Source organism: Anticarsia gemmatalis, chromosome 2 (assembly GCF_050436995.1).
Source record: "Anticarsia gemmatalis isolate Benzon Research Colony breed Stoneville strain chromosome 2, ilAntGemm2 primary, whole genome shotgun sequence".
In the NCBI taxonomy this organism is placed as follows: Eukaryota; Metazoa; Arthropoda; class Insecta; order Lepidoptera; family Erebidae; genus Anticarsia; species Anticarsia gemmatalis.
Genome location: NC_134746.1, coordinates 8,362,408 through 8,384,319, shown reverse-complemented (window position 1 = coordinate 8,384,319; position 21,912 = coordinate 8,362,408). Strand labels below are relative to the sequence as shown.

Below are 21,912 nucleotides of genomic sequence, written 5' to 3'. Positions count from 1 at the left end.
CAGTAGGCCGCAAAGTTTAAACATCTAATGCCGAGTTTCTTTGGGAAAAAATTGCCCTCAACAAACAGTTGCATGTCTTAGACTGCCTGTGCATTGAAGCGGACCGGATTGAATAAAATTGCATCGAAACGATTCTGATCTGTTATTTATGCAATTGTTTTGATTAATTGGCATAGTTCTGTACTGTTCTTCGATTTATAATTTTAAAACCTTAATTTAAAATAATGGTATTTAATAAGCTGTTTGCTTATATTCATAAGCAATTCGAAAATCGCTAATGTGTTAGGGCCCTATGTAACTAGTGTGTAAATATTATTTGCAGTTATTTTTATTTGATAAATATATTAATTCTAATAAAAAAGACATATATTTCCAATGTTGTGGTAGGTACTCTGAAAAATAAAAAGAATAGCTACCTACTTTTGTTTCTAGTCGCACGGAACGGGAACGGACAAAGACTTATTAATATTAATTTATTAATGGCAACACTGAGTAGCCATCGAAATATACCAGCCACGGAAAACAGGTGACGCATTTATCAATTTCGTTTTATGTCAAAAGTGCAGACAAAGAGTGTGATTATTTTGTAATTTTCCACGTTTTTGTAAATTCTTGTGCAAAATGTCATCGAGAAAAAAGGTACTCTTGAAGGTAATCATCCTTGGTGATAGCGGTGTGGGCAAGACATCGCTTATGAATCAGTTTGTCAACAAGAAATTTTCCAACCAGTACAAGGCAACAATAGGAGCTGATTTTCTCACGAAAGAGGTAATTGTAGATGATCGAATCGTCACAATACAGATTTGGGACACTGCTGGTCAGGAACGATTCCAATCTTTGGGAATGGCGTTTTATCGCGGGGCGGATTGTTGCGTCTTAGTTTTTGACGTAACTGCCCCCAACACGTTCAAGTCCTTGGAGAGCTGGAGAGACGAATTCTTGATACAAGCTTCTCCACGAGACCCCGACAACTTCCCTTTTGTTATCTTGGGTAATAAGGTTGATCTGGATAATCGCGCTGTCTCTGCCAAACGCGCTCAACAGTGGTGTCAAAGTAAAAATGATATCCCATATTTTGAAACGAGTGCCAAAGAGGCTGTGAACGTAGAGCTTGCATTCCAAACCATAGCTCGAAATGCTCTCGCTCAGGAAACAGAAGCTGAGCTGTACAATGAATTCCCTGACCAGATTAAGCTTAATGCCAATGACAACGGCCGTAACAGGGATGGTGACAACTGTGCTTGCTAGGTCCTAAGAAACATGCTTCAGTGATGGCAATTTATTAGTCTCAGATTATATAAATTAAACATACATTAAAGTATAATAATATTGTGTAAGTAATGTTTCCTTTTATATCATTATATCATGTAAAAATGTATAGAAATATTGTATACCACATACTTTAAATAATTGGTTTGTTAGGCACTATTGAATATTGGAAAATTAATGCACTGTTGCAAATGTTTGTGTATTCAAATATTGTGTTTTCTTGTATAAGTACAATACTATTGGTTAAATCTGACTCATTCAAATTTTACATAATGCTTATTTGTCACTGCTCCGGTCACAAAGATTTATAACACCATCAAACTGTGGTTTATTGTATTTTTACATATTAATTATTAGTGTAATAAACAATGAATTACAAAGAAAATGTATTAGGGTCAAGGTTATTAACAAACTGTTAATATTGGTATTTGTTACATCGGAATGTAATAAAACTTTGTAATAAAAAGTACACATTTAATGAATATCTTGTTATTGAAACATTTTACAGTAAAAAGTGGTAATGTAAACCCTTACACAAAAGCCAATATTTGTTTTGCAGTACTCAGTTTATTAGTGTTTTGATGATGCCACTTGGAATATTGACTATAAGGTTAAATTATTATTTAAAGTGGCTTATAGACTTGGATCAATTTCCAAAATTTTATTATTATATTCAATTTATTTTATATTATATAAAATATGTATTTGGGTACCTTTTTTAATGATATAAAAATGTGATATTTTGAGTTGAAGTCTATGCATATGTTAAAATTTGTAGATTGTTGTTTGTTCAGTTGCTTTTTGATTAACAAGTTACTTTGGAAGCATACAGTATTGATGTCAAAATTAGACTACTTTGGCTTCATCACTGTACTCAGCAAATTGGATTATGAATATATAGAAAACAGACTGTATTGCATGAAGTTTATATAACAATAAACATTTCTGTATATATTTGGATTTTACATTAGTTGTAAGTAGATAATGGTAACATCATAAAATAACAGGTTATTACTCAGCATTATTCATAACTTAGTGTTATGAGAACAAAAAAATATGCTACAATATAACACCAGAGAATACTTACATGCAAAATCATAATGAATATTATAAGGTCATATTATTGTATCTTAGCAATACTCATTTTACATGTAAGATGCAAGCAGCTAAAGCGGAGCCTAAGGCAAAAACCAGCTTTGTTAGATTTTTAGATATTCAAACAGCATTTGTGCTACATGTCACTGTTGTTATTGATAATAATGTAAGCATTGTATCATAAAGTCCATCAAGTGGTAGTTGTACATGTTATTAATGTTTATATTGAGGACCTCGCTTTTATGTTCAACTATATGACATTGCCACTTAGTTGATTCATGTTTTTCTAAATTAGTGATTGGTTTGATTCTCACATTGTTTTACATTGCATATTTTATTTTATTATTATAGTATAATTAAATTACCTACAAGAATACATAATTAAGATCTAGTTATAATAAAGGAAGGTAACAAACGATGTATGCTGTAATAATGGTTGCTTTTAATTTTATATTAATAAATAATAAAAAAACATTATTGTTTATATTTTTTTCCAAATAATGTTGTTAGGTAAAATTCGTTTTATTGATTTTGTTATTCTTATCTGAACCTCATGTTAAGTTGTTCCTCATTCATTTCACGATAAAAACTAAAAATACTAAATCAAATAGTTATAATGATTAATGTTGGTATGACCATTATAAAGAGTTATCTGCTTAGTCATTAGATGAATATACGTCGTAGTAGGTATAAAGAACAGTATTGTCATTATGTTCTATTGCGGCTAGTTCACATGCGTTTGTAGGTATTATATGACTTAAAGGAACTATTATTTTATGCGTTTTATTAAACTCATTTAAAATACTTATGTTTGAACACAGAGTATGATACAGCGAGCCTACTCTTTTGGGAGAGCGGGTTCCGATAAAGTTGACCAACTCGCTTATCTAAATTTCAAATTGTGACGCTAGTGTCGCCCGGTCGCAAAGATACAGTAGGTACCTATTAAAGTAGTATTAAACGATTGACGCGATTAATCCAAGTTTTCAATTAATATTGAGCAGCTGCTGTGCGGTCTTTCGAGGAGCTAATGTTTAAAAAAGGTTTTACTTACTGGACGGTCATATAAACGATAAACTCGTAATCTACTGACCGGATTTTCATTGGGTTGTCACCAATAGATAGAGGTTTTATAATCTAACCTGGTGCAGCCCGGGTGAAGCTGAGGCGGGTCTATTTGACAACAAATGTGATTCAATGAGTGTGCTGTGCTTGTCTTTTTAAAATAAAACTGGTACCCAAGCACGTCCTGATACGAGTGGGTCAGGCAAATGTTAATAAAATAATGTTAAGTACAGGTAATTATATTATTCGTATGGTGATTGTGATGCCTCATATAGAGTACGCAGATGTATTTATTTATCCCGTGCCAGCCGTTATAAAGTAGGTACATGACACAAAGTAAAACAATACAAGGAAAAATGAAACTAATACGCGATTTGAGATAGGAACTGATTTGCAGCGTATTTGTTATAAATCTACTTTAAGCTTCCACTGTAGTCCAGTTGGCAGTTATGTTATTTAGTAGGTATGATGGTTGAAACTGATTGTAGGTATAAACGATAGATTCTCAAGACGAACTAGACTCTTCTTCTCTAAAAATAAAAACAACTGCTTAAATCTATGTAAATTGGGTAACTATAGGTATCTATTTTTTTTTATTTGTTAAATGTGTGTTAATATTTTAACAGTAGTTTTCGTAGTTTCTATAATCGTCTATAAATGTTATGATACAGGCGCTTTTTGAAAATTCATGAATATTCAGCACCTACGGTTTCAGTACCTCAAGTTACAGGAAATAGAGCGCAGAGAGAGGCTCCATGAATCTTTGCATTCATTTAGATAAAAAAATTGATTACAAATAATTTTTTACCCAAAAACAAGACTACAAATAATTTGTATGATAGGGGGACACGTGCTCATATGCCTCACATGAACGAAACTGGGTAAAAGACCTTTACGGACGGTTTTTTTGTATCTTGGATAAGTATCAGGATATTGGGTTAAACGGTTTTACACTATTACAGAACACGGATGAAGATTTTAATATATCTGCCTGTTTTGAAGATGTAACTAGAAACAGCTGGAGTGGTCATAATAGAACAGCCCAAGTAGGTAAGTTTATGTGAGTCGTAGATCTTCATGGGTTTTGTGAAAATCCCGGAGGAACGGAAGGACGCCCCAGGGCTTTTGCTGGAAAATATATATCATTGTCCTGTGTTTTGTATTGTCATAAATAATAATTAAAAATATTTCTTTAATGTCCTGACCATTGATCGACAAGTTGGATCGAAATAAATACCATTACCTACCTACTAATTCAGACATCAGTGGTGTGGCCGAAGGTGAACCTACCTACGTATTGCCACTTTCTATGTAAATCCTATGTAATAGGAGGTGCGGGAGAGCTTATTTCCATATACCTACAAGGAATAATAGCAAACTCGGCTATTGACAATATCCCGGTGAACCTAAATTAGAAAGCCCATATGTACCTACCTATTATGCCCGAATAAGGAATTGAACCCGAATCTCCGCAGTAGTTTACACGTTCAGACCAAGGAGGCAGTAGAAATGTTATGTAGGTAGGTACCACGTAGGTATTTACATAATATATTCTTTTATTCCTCAAATAATACCTATTAACTGAATATATTCTTTATTTTTTATTTGTATTTATTACTTTTAATATTATATTTTCAATATTAACTCTAAAAATAAAAATAAATTATTTATAATTTCAAATATATTTTTGAAATTATAAATAATTTATTATTATTTACCTTTTACTTACCTTTTTATTAACCTACTTTGAAAATCATAAGTAGGTTCCTAATTTGTTTACAAAATTATAAATTGAAAGTTTACAGACTTCCTCAAATAAAAAAATAAAGTAACTAGGTATGTTCGATCTGATATAATTATATACGTAGGTACTTTCAGTGTAACACACTACATACACTATCCTATTTGGTTTCGAAAACTAAAAACTTAAAAGTGCAAGTTTTATAATATGTTTTCTGTATCCTCCACCTTCTTACGTACATCCATCACATTCTTCTAACGCCTACCGCGATATATTGAAGCAGGAATAGTTGATGTATGATACAACCAATCGTTTTAAAAAAATACTACTATAGAGTGTAAAACTGTAAAGGTTCCCACCCACCTACGTATTTCATAACCAGATTAAAAGTATAAAAGTACAAACAATCTGATACCCACTGATTTAAGGATAATTCTTTGTTTTCATTGAATTCACGTGAATGCCTTCATTTGTGCCTGTGAAATAACGCACTGCACTAAAATAGTTTGCGTGAATTGATGAAACATATTTTATGTAGGCGAATGTTTTACGTCACTTGAGTGTTTCGCTGGAGTCATTCATTATTATGTTGGTGTTCAGAAGAATAACGGCGGTACTTCAGCGTGCGCATGCGGGGGGGACAGGTGCGGAGAGGTGGGGTGCTCGGCGTTTCAGCCGGCTTCGTTGACCGCTCATAAAATTCAGTCTTGCTTGTGACATGAAAGGGCGCGATCCTTCACACGTAACACGGTGCTTCGAGCAATGCATCACCATGAACAACCGACAGGGAATGCATGTAATGGTGAGTGTTCATCTAATGTCTTTCGTTATCAATAAAAAACAATCACTATTTTCTTTCATATCCTGTTGCATACAGCTAATACTTCTTCTTCATCCTTTAATAAAAAAAACAGTTTGTAACTTACTGAAATGTACTAAAATCATTGCGATTTGTGATTGTTTTTTAATATTCATATTTTATTTTTCTGATACACGTGCTCCTGTTCCAAGAATGAAAGGTACCTGGGTATATTTATTATATTCATTAAAATTTTATATTCTCTTGCATACACTACATCCATACTCATCACATTTTAAGGTGTAACTATTAGATACCTACTTATAGATTTTTTACAATAGCCTCCTACAGAAATACTTATACTGGGTTTGTTCAGTACCTATACCGATATATTTTTGCAAAATACAATCAAACTATTTATTTTTGCAAAAATTATATAGGTACCTGTGTGCACATATTTGCTATTATAATTACTCAGAATTAGATTCAGATATAAACTAACGTCTTAGACAAGACAGAGGTTTGATGGCTTAAATAAAATAGGCACATAGAACATTTTGATAATAGTAAAAAAAAAACATAATGTAAAAGAAATTTGAATTGAACGAATAGCAGTAGATAAGCTAGATCATTGAACTTGTGAAGGATATTCTTAAATGTTGCATATCTATATTTTTTGTATGTAGAGTCTGCCGATGCTAAATGACTAATACCGTCTACCACGTGTTAACCTATTTCAGTATTTGTGCACTTACAAACTGGAATAATATTATTTTAGCTATTTACTATTTTAGAGCCTTTCTAGGTAGACAATTAGTCGAAGGTCACACGGTCTAAAAAGGCATGGTTCTTATGAAGGTCAAACATAATTTGTTGATTTCAATGAATGTGTGTATCTTTTACAGGCTTGGTTAATGCATTTCAGACTGTTTAGGCTCAAAGAAGCTACGTTTTATTCACCTTTAATTTTTTTATTCTTTGATATGAATGATGTAAGTCACAGAGGAGTTACAGAGATGAACCTTACCGTGAGTAGTGAACTCTACCTTTCTAAACTAGGCCGCTTAACAGTTCAATATGAGTGTTGCAGTCAAAATATTGCATCATCTTGCTGCCTTTACAATAAACCTGTTCTAATCTTTTTTTAATTGCGAATTAAATGTTATAAATGCTACGTAGATTACGTACTTAATACTCGGTAAATTTGAATACGAATTTTATAAAAAAAACGGTGAAAATTTTCCTTAGTATTGCATCAGCTTAGAGCCTTTTCGAACCACCGTTTCGGTGTTCGTTTGAGTCGGTAGCGTGGTTTTATGGCAATATCAAGATAGAATACATGTAAAAACTAACAATAAGTTTCTTATCCACTATCTACCTACCTCATTGAAATAAGAAAATATGGATAATCAGTAAATTTTCTTGTTACAAGTTTTTTTGTGGTTTTTCTTTTCTTAGTGTCTCTAATGCCTAAATACCTACCTATATTAAAAGTAAGAGCTGTTGCATACTTTAAGTATTTTGTAAAAAAGTGTTAGTATCTACTTATATACTAATATTATATACTAATATTATAAAGCTGAAGAGTTTGTTTGTTTGTTTGTTTGTTTGTTTGAACGCGCTAATCTCAGGAACTACTGGTCCGATCTGAAAAATTCTTTCAGTGTTGGATAGTCCATTTATCGAGGAAGGCTTTAGGCTATATATCATCACGCTACGACCAATAGGAGCAGAGTACCAGTGAAAAATGTTACAAAAACGGGGAAAATTTATGTGACGCAAGCGAAGTTGCGCGGGTCAGCTAGTTCAAGTATAAATAGCCCTTTAACATGTAGACAAAATGCAGTAGATCTGTTATACTTGTTGATAACTGCAAGCACTATGTAGTCTCTACCTTGTGTAGTCTACATTTGTAACAAATCATGCAGCCTTAATAAGTGCGAAGAATAAGTGTTGATAACATATTATTGTCACTTTTTTCATAGGATTTAATTATGATTATGAATTGGTTGTTTAGATATTCTGAAAGATGACATTGTAAAGTGACTGTATCTTGTATTATTTCTCGTTAGACTTACCTCATGAAATCTTACTTATCTTACATCATGAAAAAAGTTTTTAGAGAAATCAACACACAGCAACATCTATGTAGAGTTCTTTCTTCAGATCACTTAAACACTAAAGTACATGACACGAACACGTGCGAACGATCAGTGTTACAATAAAAACAATAAGTGTACGAAATGAGCGACATACGACATATTATTAACTCACAAAATAAATTGACATCGTCTGTCGTAAGTATCGACATACCTATTTATGGTCATTGCCCCAATTGTGCTGTTGTCATGGTCCGTGAGATGGTACGGTATAAAATAAGACTGCCTGTGCGTTGGTTCCGTAAGGTAATAACTCACGTAGAGAACTAGTGGTAGTGGTATAGTATTTTAAGAGTACTTATTTATTTACAACACTATAATAATGACCAAGTTTTTAAAAATCTATTTAATTAGGTTAAATATCAGGTTATCAGGTTAAATATTGCCACTAAAGATTTTTAAATTACCAGTTAATTATTTTCTCCCTATTAAAAACGTACCCGTAATTTATTTATGTCAATACTTTCGATTTGGGTTTATTTCTTAATTAATCCTGGATTTGTTATGAGAGAGTACAGTCTTCGCCTAAAGAATCTGCTTTCAAAAGACACGGTTCTACCAGTTCTTTTCTCTGATATAATGTATTGAAAAAATAAAATCAGAGCCATTTTTTACATCCTGGGTAAATTCATGATAACTAAAGTTTTCCTTAATTCATGCTATTATTTGCTTCGACAGCAATGAACGATTATTTTCCTGTTGACCTTATCGTTTTCCTGTGCTTTGTCGTTGCTACGTACTTCTATGATCGTGATTGATGCAAAAGCGACGCTTTTTAGGCTAAAAAGCTGAACATTTTCAGCTGCAAATACCTATTCGTGTGATTGTTCTTAAATGACATTTTTTTTATCGACGTATCGTGTCATAACAGAGTACTTAAAACATGTTTTTTAATAAATTATAATCCTTTAAGTTACATTATACCAATTAAACTTAAACTTTGCATATATTATTTGCGTTACTTAGTATTTGCGTGATTGCGTTTACCGACAATTTTTTAGATTCACTTGTTATCAACGACTAAGTATATCTATATAAAATAACTTCTACCTATGTAGAGCGTAACCATGATTTAATAGTTACTTTTCTAGTAATTGTAGTTCTTTTAAACCTTTATGGAAGTTGTAAAAATAAGTTTACATTTCATCATGTTTATATCCCAGGTTGCATTGTAGAAATGAGATCGTATTAGTCGATTTCAGAGAATTTCAATGTAAAATGAATCACGATAAGATTACGAAAATCTTGATCATGCGGCTGAAATATGATAATGACAAATGAAACTTGCAAGTGCTGGTTTAAATTGGCTGGATTAGTTAGAGTGGTAAAAATACTGTTGGCCTAATTTATTGGAGTACGGACTTGTTTTATTTTACACTGTGATATGGGCAATAAGAAAAAAAATCTGTTTTTTTGCAACATTGTCGCCCCTTATTACAGTAGTCTGCTGTAATAAGGGGCGACAATGTTGCAAATGGATGTAGATGGCGAACTCGAGTCTATTTGACCTCTGCCTACACCTTCGGGTATAACAGGCATGACGTTATATACGTGCTTATGTCAAATACGTATTTAAAAGGAACCCTAACTCTTGATAATTTCGTAGCATCCACTGAATAGGTAGTAAGTACTTATATCTATTGGTCACGTTACGAATCATCGAGCCAAATGGGCAACGAATCTAAATTGAAATTATTTATTAGCATTGTTTTGATGTGAGAGAATGCACTGTTGTTTTGTACCGACTAGTGTTTCCTCCTGAAATGAGACATGGTGTTATCACCCGTCACGTAAACTGGGTTACTTTATTGTTCTCTTGTCGTCCTTAACGTGTAGGTGTTCGCTTTCATTATTAATATTATGCGGCATAGTCCGACATTACGTTGGAACATAAAATACAACAGCAGTTTTAAGCTCCAGATGATTTATACTTATGTGTATGCTAAAGAACTTACGTATGTATTATTGCTTTCAAAATACCTTAATATTCTGAAGATTTTTTAAAGACGTGAATTAGTATTTTAGCCTTTTTTTTCACAAAATCTTTTAGTGCCTATTTACTTCAGGGTTTTTTTTAAACATTTTTTGTATAAGTACTCGTATTAATTAAGTACCAAAAGATTTGGATAAAATGAATGAAGCACAAAAATAACCTTGAAAATGGGGTATTTAAATTGAATAATGAAGACGATTATTTAAACGTCTTTTTTTAAGCAACAAACAGACGGGTAAAGCCGTCGAGACCATTAATTACCTCTCCCTAATTATAAAAGAAGTTCTTTATTAGACCACGATGCTGTAAATAACTTTTTTGTAAACGGAAAAATGAAAAACATAGGAGCTTTTTAATTAGAATCAAGTATGTACTTACATTGAAATTAATTAAGTGCGAATTATATTTTTCTAGGATTATTGTTATTATTCTTCGTTTGTATATCATTTTAATTATTGCAAGCTCATGAAAACTTAAAACTTGAACATCTACAAGAAGGTATAAGCGTGGTAGAATCAGAAATCTGAAACCAATTTTTTTCCTGAAGTTTTCGTTTTTAGAAGCAAACTAGATAGATAGATAGAGGGACTAACTTTTCTAGTTTTTCATTATATGTATAACTATTTCCATGTAATTAATTTTTGATACTTATTTTCTCATCTGATGTACTTAATAGCTTTTATAACTATTACTTGTTACAGGCAAGTCGAAAGAAAATAAACCTACGCGTAGTGAAATTTCATAATATTCATATCTAGATAGAGTCATGCAGTTGAAGTTAAATCTTTTTATTGCTTAATTTTTATGAATAAGTATATTAATTGATAATTAATGAATCATTGGATATTTGCCTTAAATCACCTTCACTTTGAAATAACCGACCCTTATCAGTGACGTTAATAAGGAAATAAAACGGATTGTAAAATATATGGCCGTTGCCAATCTTAATTCAAATGAATCATTATCAAATCTATGTTTGCAATATCTGCATACTATTGCAATTAGCTATTTCCCGTTTTCTTTTATATTCTTACCTTATTCAAGCAAAATACATTTGCATATTCAGCGCTGAACACTGACCTTTAAAAATATAATGTTGGTAGAATATTTTTTGGAACTGAACTAAGAATTAATTAATAAAGAAATCTACTTCAAGTCAAGAAAGTTGGCTTCTTATAAGTACCTGAAAACTTTGTAGATGGGAAGTAGTTGCCATTAAACAAGCGTCTGTCTATAAATTGACCATGGCCTTCATCGATTACTACGGGAAAATCTATTAACATTGAAGCTCGTTATGGCAATAAAATTTTGCCGCTTCTTAGGCCCTTTATTTGACCCTTTGTACTCTTGAAATATAATTTGACCAAGCAAAGTCTAATATTTCTGAAGGATGATTTAGGTAACGAATATTTTTTTGTGAAGCCACAGTCGGGTTCTTATTAAAATGCCTACTATGCCAGACCCTAGCAATTCACAGGGGGCAAACTACGGGACTTATATTAAAAGCAAAATATTTTCATGTAATATTTCTTTTGGCTTCTTTGGTTACGAGAAACTCTCTTGGGATTAAGTTACCTTTACTTTGATATTGAATTTCAAACATATATAAATTGTAATAAAGTAGGTAGGTACATTATGCCAAGAAGTCGCAACTTATTTATGTGTAGTATAGTATTGTAATGTTATCTTGACGAACTCATTGAGCCAGTAATTCTATGGAAGATGAGCTGGATTGGCCTTGTATCAAGGGCATTCCAATTAATTGACCTAGGGATGACAGTCCACAATAAATGAATCTCACGAGGATCTCGCATGTGTTCGAAAGTATTTTTAGTCGTGTCAAATTTTTTACTTTCTATGTTAAATCATAATAAGAGGAATAGTACAGCACGTCAAACGCCTACGCTCCCCAGTACTCGAAGACGTTTAAAAGTCATTGTGACGCATGCGTGGAATATATTGATTAGCGCCACGTTGATTTCGCTCTCATGATGCTCTTAAAAGATTCTATATCATCTATTTAGATTTAAAAGTTTAGATAAGATGAACCTTCGCGATAAATTATGAGTTTACTGAGACGACCTTGGGAAGGTAGCGGCTCAGAAGTAACGTTCGTTAGGGCGATGAATTATACAATGAGTTCTTTATTGTCCATTATTTGTTTAATATACAGGCGTTGTACTAATTGCTCGGAGTACGAGACCTATTAATAAATGAACGGAAAATTTTTGCGTAGTAGATCGTAGAGGGTCTCCAAATATTTGTGTGGTGTGTTTGTGTAGTATTGTTAATTTTACAACTCGCTCTAACGTAATGATTCCAGATTACCAGCCTCATGTTGTAGGCCATGTCACATGACATCGTTCGCAATCTCAGAATAACTGACCGTCGCGTCTAATTATAATACGGGTCTTTGGTTTCCTTTTTTATTTACCGAAAGTAATACACCATAGATGTAGTGTTTAATGAACGGTGATAGTTATCTTTGAAGGTGTTCTTGAGGTAGTGCAGTATAGTAAACTTTTGTTATTGTATTTATTTGTTTTTCGCATGTAGTTAACCTTGCTTCAACCAGTGTTAGTGTTAGCTATTTAAATGAATATTTTCAATGTTGTTTAGAAATATGACCTGCTTTTCGTTCTGGAGCATGATAGACACCTACCCATCTTAAAAAAAAATAATAATATAGATTTTAGGAAGTAATTAATGTTTAGCCATCGTATACTTTTTTTTAATCAAGGATATATAGTAAGTAGTCAGTCAGTAGTTTAGCTTAAAATCGCTTTTACTAAAATTATTAATAATTATTTATTTTCTCGATAAGTACTATTTCTTCATTATATTCATCATTGGCCTGTGTCTGTCTATGAGAGGTCATTCAGGTCTAACAGAGGTATATTTGTAACGAAAAACATCTTCGTTCGTGGCTTAAAAGGCCTACTATTTCTTTGGTAATATAATACATCTCCCATCTTCAGTATTGTTCTTAGATACAGTATTCACTATAAATAGAAACATACACCTGCATACACCGATATTTGACTCTTGTGGCTTTATAATGTGGTAATGATATTATATAAAGATGTTATTGTCAACCAAGCACTCCTATCTTATATTCCTACCTACTTAATATACCAAGATGTGAAGGATTTTCAATATTGGTTCAATGTCGTCGCTTCGCTCATACACGCCTTATTACATGAATCAATTTCATGAAAATGAGTTGAGGTGTAAAATACACGTGTTCATATTTTCTCTCTGGTATGTATTATACCTTCATCTCTTTTCCTTATTGCCGAATATGAAAAAATACTTGAATCCAGTATACTCGTTAAAATGTAGGTACGATTAACGGTTATAAATTTGTTTGATTATTTTCTGGGCTTTGTTATTTAGTTTGTGTACAGTACACAGTATCAATAAAAAACTGTAGTTTAAAATGTATTTCTTATATACGCCTATAAGCGGCTTTCAGTTACAAACTGTCAGTCAAAGCTACAAATATACATTACAGTTACGAAACACTATTCTTTTTAAGAAAGAAACTGATTTCAATATAGCTAATACAATCTATCTTTACCTAATGAAATGAAACCAGTCGTCATTCCGTACTTTGCCGTTGTATTCAATCAATGGAGTGTTTGTGTAAAACAGCCATAGCCATAACATAAACGGAGAAGATTACAGGGTTACATTGAGGCAGGGTGGGGCAGACACATAGGGGTCATTGTCATACGGCTATAATACGAGCGTGTGACAACAGCCTACGTTATATTACTGCCATATTCTTACAAAGGCTTGCTTATGCAGGTCGTAATAAATTCGCCGATTCAATAAACACTTGTCATTCGATGTCAGTCACGTTTAGCTGACGTTAGAAATTGCGAATAAACATTCGAACTAAATTTATTTCTGTAAATTCATCAATACGACGTTTTATATTGCATTGTAGAATTCCGTTGACTATATGATATGTAGGTCTCATATTAATTATTGTAATGTAAATAGCTATTCGATGTAGTTAAAAGTATGTCGCTATTGCGACTCTACATTTAATGAAAATGTAAATTGTTATGTAGAGCTAAATGTAATGTGGATGTTTCTGGGAAACAATTTAATTTTGGCTAGCTTTAATAGTAGTTCGTGTAATGGTATAGTTTTTTTTAAGGGTAGAGCAACAGTGTTCAAATTCCACAGATTGTTCTATCGGATACGTTTAAAATGGTCGGAAATGAGTGATAGGGAATAAGAATTCTAGTAGCTAAAATACAATCGTGTATAATATAGTAAACGCATTTAACATTAAATAATTTAACTTATTAAGTAACAGGTATTCAAACGTAGGCTACCTACCATTATGTATTAAACTTTATTAGCAGCTTAGCTAAGCACGTGTTTGATTCATAAAGCATACAAATAATTCGGTGACGATAATACAAATTTACATATTTGTATGAAACATGTCTGTGATTGGGCAAATATTTGACGTCAGCGAGACGCCTTCGTCTGACGACACAGCCGCGTTTTCCAAAGAATTTATTTTCATAACTAATTTGGTAAATGTTGTCCTGCAGTTACCAAGTGTTTGCAGACCGTAGGCTAATTGTCGTAATTGTATTAGTGTTCAGACAGACTGACAAGCCTATCTAATCGATACTGTATGAGTTATAGTAGATAGTTTTGGTTTCAGCAGCCTAAATGTTGTTTTTGCTTCAGTCAAATTAATTTTTTCATAGCAATTTGGATGTGGTTTAAGAATATTATGTCGTCTATTTTCATGTAGGTACTAAGTTTCGTTTTATTAAATACAAAACTACTAATTTAACTTGAAAAAACGAAGGCATAAAATAAGAGTAGCTACATTGTTTGTATGACATAAAAAAAGCAAAGAAAGATTTCGGTTCAATACTTCTAGTTGCAAATAAGCCAATAAAAAATATTGTTTACCTACTTTTGTACTCAGCAAAACTTATACCTACTACAGAAATCTACGAGACCGAATGGTGAACGAGTTTCATTACATGCCTACGCCTAACTTGTTGGTCCGCTAAAGGAAAGTCCGTGAAGGTCATTTGAAGGGTGCGCAGGACGCAGGCGACACATAGTCTGTGGACGTTTTTGTAAACTAGAGTTCGTTTACCTCACCCCGGAGTTTGAGACCTGTGGCAAAATTAATCTAAATATTGTGTACCAACAACAGTTATTTATAGAGTTACGTGTCGCATTCCAATATTCATTTGTTTGTAACATTCAGGATCTATTTTCTGTGTTTGCGGTTCATTACATTCAGATTGCGTTGAAGAAAATAGCTTTTCTCGCTTCAAAGTGCCCTCGTTTATCGTTTTATTATAAAGTTCCATTGCTTTTGAAGCATGTTGATACAAAAATAGTGAATGACCATCCTAATTCTTAAAAAGTGACAGCTAAAACGATACGTTATACAAATATTGGTTGCTTGCCAAATGATGTATTCACGAAATTATGAATCAATGTGTTGTTAACTTAATTATACTCACTATTAATTGCTAATAAAAGTTTAATTAATTATCTGTATGTGTAGCCTGATAGTTAGTGCCAAATGTAACAACTGCAAGTTATAAGATTAATAAACTTAATAAATTTCTCTACTGTCGTTATTAGTGTAAAATACTGCAATGTAATGCACTAAAACGGAACCTTCAAACAATGCCGTATTTTATATAGACATGGCGTAATAAATATATAATACAGCAATCCACGAGTGAGTGTGAATACAGACATTCGATGCACTGAAATCAATAAAAGCTCTATCTAGTGGTACAAAAATAGAGTATAATTATGTTTATATCTGATACATATCGTGTCGTACACACACATACACCACTTTCAAAGACATTTTTTCAATGCAACAAACGCTAGATATTTCGACGACACATACATTATGCTACAAACATTATTTACTGAGCCCTAAATGTTTCTATATCTTTATAGTGTTGTGTTAAGGTTGAATATTGGATATACATAGATGGATGCGTGTGCGATGTATTTCTGCAGCTCTGTAATAAGACGCATGGTACTCAGGTGGTATTTGTGATAATTGTAACGTGTGCCAAGGAATCGTCGGGTATCGGACTGCGACAGACTAGACCCGCTTTGTTTCTCCTGAGATTTATAACACTAGCCGTTCACGACGGTACGCTTTTAAACAACTCTCCATTTGATTTTACTTATTTTTTGTAACAGAATAAAGAGCACATAGGATAAAATAAGACTTATGATATAGAACTAAAGAGTACGTAATCTGGGAATGCTACAATACGAATTTAAAGGCCGGGAAATAAAGCAAAATAAACAATACTAAGATATAGCATTCATCACAGTCTACAGAATATTTATAGAGTAATTGAAATGTTTCACTGAACTGATTCTTACGTGTGATACTTATTGTTGTTTGTGTTTTGCTTAAAGATAATCTGCTGAAAGCAACATTGTATTTGAATATTCCAAGGGCAAACTTTATTCAGTTTACCGAGGCGTAGGCGAAATGTACATGCTTCAGTTATTTGTTAAAGTTTGAATTTTCTGTACCTTTTATGACGTAGAAACGCGTAGGAATTGCATTTAGATAAGGTATCGCGATAATCAATTTGTTCGTAAATTCGATTCCATGAAAAATAGCTACGTAGAAAAATGCCTCCGCCTCGTGTTTCGTTTACTGCTTACGTATGGTGGAATAATGTTATTTACTATTTGACAACTTAGCAATCATGCTTATTTCTCCTTATTATTCAGTAAATTATACTTAAGTAGTTTTATCTATAGTCTTGTTCATGTAGCAACAGTAAATTGAAAATATAAAAGACAGGTGGATACAGTTGCTCAACTTCTGGCTTAAATAGGTCAATAATGCTATGAATCTTTACAAGATATTTTGGTGTACTGTATATTACAGAAATTACCTCAACCACGTAGTGGCGTAGTTTTACAGTAGCCCGATTCTCTAATATCTATCGAGTATCGACAACCACCTAGCTATCGAAAAGTCAATCTGTCGATACTCGGTAGTTCCAATTGTAGAGAATCGAACTATTCTTTGTAGAATTTAATTAGTTTCTAGATCTAATGAAAAGCGCGACATGTCTTAGAGCAGTTGATAAGAATCTTTCTTTTATACAATGTTGGCTTCAAAAGTTTTACAGTGTGTTTGCACGAGTAGAGTGTATTGAAGAAGCCTTACGTTGATTTATTGTATAGATGGCAGAATTACGATTGCGTCATACACTTGATGTACCGGGGCGTATTTTACTTTCCGTGAGAATAGACATAACGTGTAACCCCTCGTAAATTTATATTTGGGAGATGTTTAGACAATTTTTTTTCAATTTTACGTCTCACCCATCACGTGCTTTTCAATCCTGGGATCATAACTCATTACTTATGACGTCATAGCTTCAAATAATTATTATTTAACAAAATTTTATAGTAATATAGAGTTAACCTAGAAATGTAAAGTAATTGCAATTTGGTAAGTTATTTTTAAGTCCTAATCATTACTACTTTCATTCAAGGACTGTTACTTGTTGAGGATCGATCACTTTCTGCGAGTAGATCGAGTGAAAGGTCAACGGTTAGTCGAAAAGTTTTCGCTGTGCCGAATGTCACTTCAAGGTTAAACTGTTTTCTCCTCAATTTTGGAAATGTAACTAGCACGAAATATAGACTTATTTGTTGTTAATTAGTTAGTTTACGTAAATGGTAATATTATGGCGCGTACAGCGATGTCTACGGCGAGATATCAAATCTCGTGGCCATTGATCGGTGGGCGGGCGCGCGGCGGCGGCAGGGCGGGCGGCGGCGCGCCCACGTGCTCGCTCAAGCCCGGAATAGACAGTTTGCCCCGCGCAACTGCTCACAGCTCACATCTCTTATAGGTTTCAAACACTTTGTAACATTTTTACATCGGTTAATTCGTAAAATAAAATTTTGTATGAAATAACTTAAGAAAGTCAATAAAAATTGTGATATAAATATTATTTTTCTAATTTCATTGTAGGAAAGATTATTTTGTATTGAATATTTTACATAAAATTGATACGTCCGCGTGTTCGTGTACCAAAGGTCGTGTTGTGGATACGTAAGCAATATTCGTAACAGTTCCGTCACGTACGTGGTGTTTGTGTGTGATCATCTAAATTACGAAGTACCGTGAACCAAAAAGTGCAGTGTCTATCTGACATTGAATTCGGAAGGATCGCTCGTGGGTGTAGATTTTGTAAGCGGTGTTATTTTGAATTTAGAGTACGTTTGCATTTTGGCTCGTCGGAGTGTTGCTGATATAGCCGCGGTGAATAAGCGCCGGCGCCGGCGCCGCGACGACAGCAGTAGCGAAGGTGCGGAGCGCGCATGTGCGATGCGATGCGTGACAAACTGGCGGCCCTGCTCCGTAACTCTGTGCATGCACCAGCGAGCGCACACAACAACGACAAGCTGCAGAATGGCGCATTCGGCCCCGTGCTCGTGTTCACAGACGAAGGTTAACATTTAACACATTAACGCCACTCATCAGACATAACATTCACCATCAAACATAACACCATCAGCAGTTATTGTTCATGCAGTCTAAACACTCGGTAACAACCAGTAACAGGTTAACAATAGTTCTGCTTGTGTAAATTATTAACATTTATTCCGTGAAGTTATAATCGTGTAATCTTAATTATTATACATAACATTTGATATTTTCAAAACAACGCATGAATAACATAAGAAATTCTAAGGGTATGCTTTGATTTCGTCCTACGATAGGTTTCATAAACAGTTCATTTAAAATATAATAATATTATAGACATACAATTGCTAACACTATGACAATATTAACTCAACAATGGGTATCGTAAAAGTAATTATTTGTCCGAAAATGCCTTCTTTAATTCATTACCGCACCATAAATTCATCAACCTGAAAATAACGTATGTATACTAAATGAAGAACCTCATCGCTTAGCGCTTGTATATGTTTAGAGCCTAATTAAACCTACGAAAGTAGTTTTAAACTAACTCTTTTTGTTGTCTTACTTTGTGGTGTCTGTCCTCGACGCACTGTTCATTATTCTATCACAATTCGTTCATTTATTCGATACTTTACTTAATATCCTCAATACCGAGGTAATATCGCTAAAGTGTCAATGACAAAATTAATCCAATGCATTTAAGGATAATATAACTTGAAAATTCTGTTGCAATTGTGTAGTCAAATGTATGGGAATTATAACGTTGATAAGAGCACTTACATATTAGTTACTTATATTATTTAAATTTTCCGAATAACAAAATAAAGTCAGTACTTTCAACAGAGGTGAAAGGTCATTAAACCTCCAAATATCTGTGAAACTACAATATGTATTCTAATACTAATTATTTATTTAAAGTGAGGAAGTTTCGACATCATACGATCAATATTTCGGCTATACTTATTAATCGAAGGTTCAGAGTTTAAAGTTTTTCAAGTGTTGTTAATATTTTAGTAAGATACGATGAAAGTATTCTCGTAGCTCGTAGACAAGGCCGTAGAACTTTGGTTGTTAGGTACTTAGTACACTGGTTTCTCATAAAAATAATATAAGTAATTAATCATCCTTTCTTTTCTATGGTTCTTAATCATCGACCACATTAAAAAGTTGCTTTTTAATAGCAAAGGAATACCTACCTTACGTTTTCAATCCTTTTCAGTCTAAGTATCTGTTCAAAAATCATAATAGTCACATATTACCACAAAATATTATAGAATGCTTTACCATTTTATTTATGATTTACTAACTAAATGCAATTACATTAAAACTTCACCAACAAAGTTGTTTGCACCTCGTGAGGACATGCAATAGTCCGCGTATTATAATTAATTAAAACATCAAATGGATACGACCCTATTTAATGAATAGCGTCACTACTTACTTAATTAAATATCTTGTCATTTTAAAAATAACACGCACGCATTTGCAAATCGCCATCTCGTTTTATCGAGTACTTAAAATACTGATAAAGAAAAGCCTTTTCTGCATCTGACTCGTTGGTCAATGCCCTCGTAGGGCACGCCCGGGCAAAGAGGATAACATCTATTCAATGAAATGGCAACATTTAATTGGACCTTTGAAAACTTCACAGTACGACTGCACTTAAATTTATAGTTTTATTTTGGCAGTCAATATGGCAATAGTTTTATGACCTGGCACTTTTGAACGACGCATCTGTAAGAGATATAAACACATAGAAACTTTCCTTAATGAAATGAGAACGCGGAAATTTATTTGTTTCAGTTATTTTGTTCACGCAATTAAAGCCCCGCCCGCCGTTTTATTATAGCATTCGCATAAATATTTAGACCGAGTCACATCTACGCAACGATGTCAATATTATTTCTTCCTGTAACGATGTGTGGTGGTGGCCCGAGTTCGTGCGTCATATAAAATAAATCTTGAGATCATTATCGAAATATTTGGACTGCAATTTGAAAGAAATTTTGTGGTATGAGATATTCGCATGCTACAAAGTTTTTTATTTCATTAACATATTTTGTTTAAATCCTAGAATTTTATAAATAGGTTATTTATTCATTCATGATAAATGTAATTAAGAATGTCTAAGTTACGGTTTGCAAAAAGTATTGGAATGCAAGATGCATTTACCTGTTACATTTTCCCCTATGCTTTATTCTTTTCGCGCTCTTACACTTGGACCTACCCATGATTTTGTCACTTCTATCTTACTGATAAGTTAAATGGTGCTTCTTAGAATTGAAATTTGTTTCTAAAATGGAGTACGATAAACTCTTTCACGCAGCTTCGTGAATTAGTGTTCTGGGACTCGTCTTACTTACCACACGAGTGCTGAAATCGCTCAGCACTGACTACATTGTCAGACAGTAGCCACAATCATAACAATCACAGTTGGTCAATGATTTATTACTACAAGGTGGTCTTCGTTTTCCTATTTCATACTTAAGCTCTACAGATAGATGGTAATTCAAATAAAAGCAAAGCATTTTCCTCATTCATTTACAACTTAGAAAACACGCAAGTTTGTAAGAAATATTGACTGGCAGCAAATAAATCCATAAATGACCTAATGGTCATAAAAATAATAGATGCTAGGTGCAGAAATTATTGTGTTAGAGTGTGCAAATATTACAATAGGTATTTAGAGGTGTTGGTGTACGTGCTGTTGTGCACACGATGTGTTTTGGTTACACTGTGTCCGGTGTGTCATCTGACTCTGTTGTAAGCGTCATCAAAATGGCAACTCGAACTTGAGTTAGCAGAATCTGACACGTGAACTACATGTTACATACGCTCCACTTAAACTGTCATGTCGAAAGTACAAAGCAAGGTTTCGGTGTCATTTTCATTCCAAATCCATCCGATGATTTGGGCAGCTCTTTAGGTTTTAAATGTCCCTTCATTGTATTTATATTTGTCGATTGTGTCATCGAAATGTTAAGATCAATTGTAAAATAATGTGTCCGCGTAGCATGAAATTAAAACTTTTCCAGTTTTTATTCTTAGCTTAGTCACTATGATTTTTCAGCGCCGATGATAATAAAAACGCTTTATATTGGTCGCAATAATAAATTGATTTTAGAGTAACTGGTATGATATTTATGAAGTACAGTTACTGAGCAATTAAAGTTCAATCATTAGGTTGGTAGAGCAGACTGTAGAAAAACAATAGAATGTTAGACTTGATTACGTTCCAAATGGGCACGAAATTGAATATAATAATTTGTTTCGTAATTAAGACTACATCAAGGTAAGTTAAAT

General features: G+C 33.2%; 2 protein-coding genes across 3 annotated transcripts in view; both read left to right on the top strand.

The window, feature by feature from the left end:
• The first annotated feature begins 475 nt into the window (after positions 1-475).
• Rab7 (RAS oncogene family member Rab7) lies at positions 476-2,841 on the top strand. Its single transcript, XM_076130213.1, has one exon. The coding sequence runs from the start codon at positions 622-624 to the stop codon at positions 1,246-1,248; it is 627 nt and encodes a 208-aa protein (XP_075986328.1). The 5' UTR covers positions 476-621; the 3' UTR covers positions 1,249-2,841.
• Positions 2,842-5,816: 2,975 nt separating this feature from the next.
• The window catches only part of sbm (L-type amino acid transporter sobremesa), a 31,263-nt gene continuing 15,167 nt past the window's right edge, over positions 5,817-21,912 (top strand). The window contains exon 1 of one of the 2 annotated variants that reach the window (XM_076130208.1): positions 5,817-5,972. In XM_076130208.1, the coding sequence (XP_075986323.1) occupies positions 5,933-5,972 (40 nt within the window). In that variant the 5' untranslated portion in view covers positions 5,817-5,932. Of the gene's footprint in view, positions 5,973-17,996; positions 18,634-21,912 lie in introns of those variants that run through there. The other variant, XM_076130199.1, reaches the window with a different exon arrangement.

Excerpts from the sequence above, each read along its gene's own strand:
- Rab7 (XM_076130213.1), top strand. The coding sequence starts at position 622 with ATGTCATCGAGAAAAAAGGTACTCTTGAAGGTAATCATCCTTGGTGAT.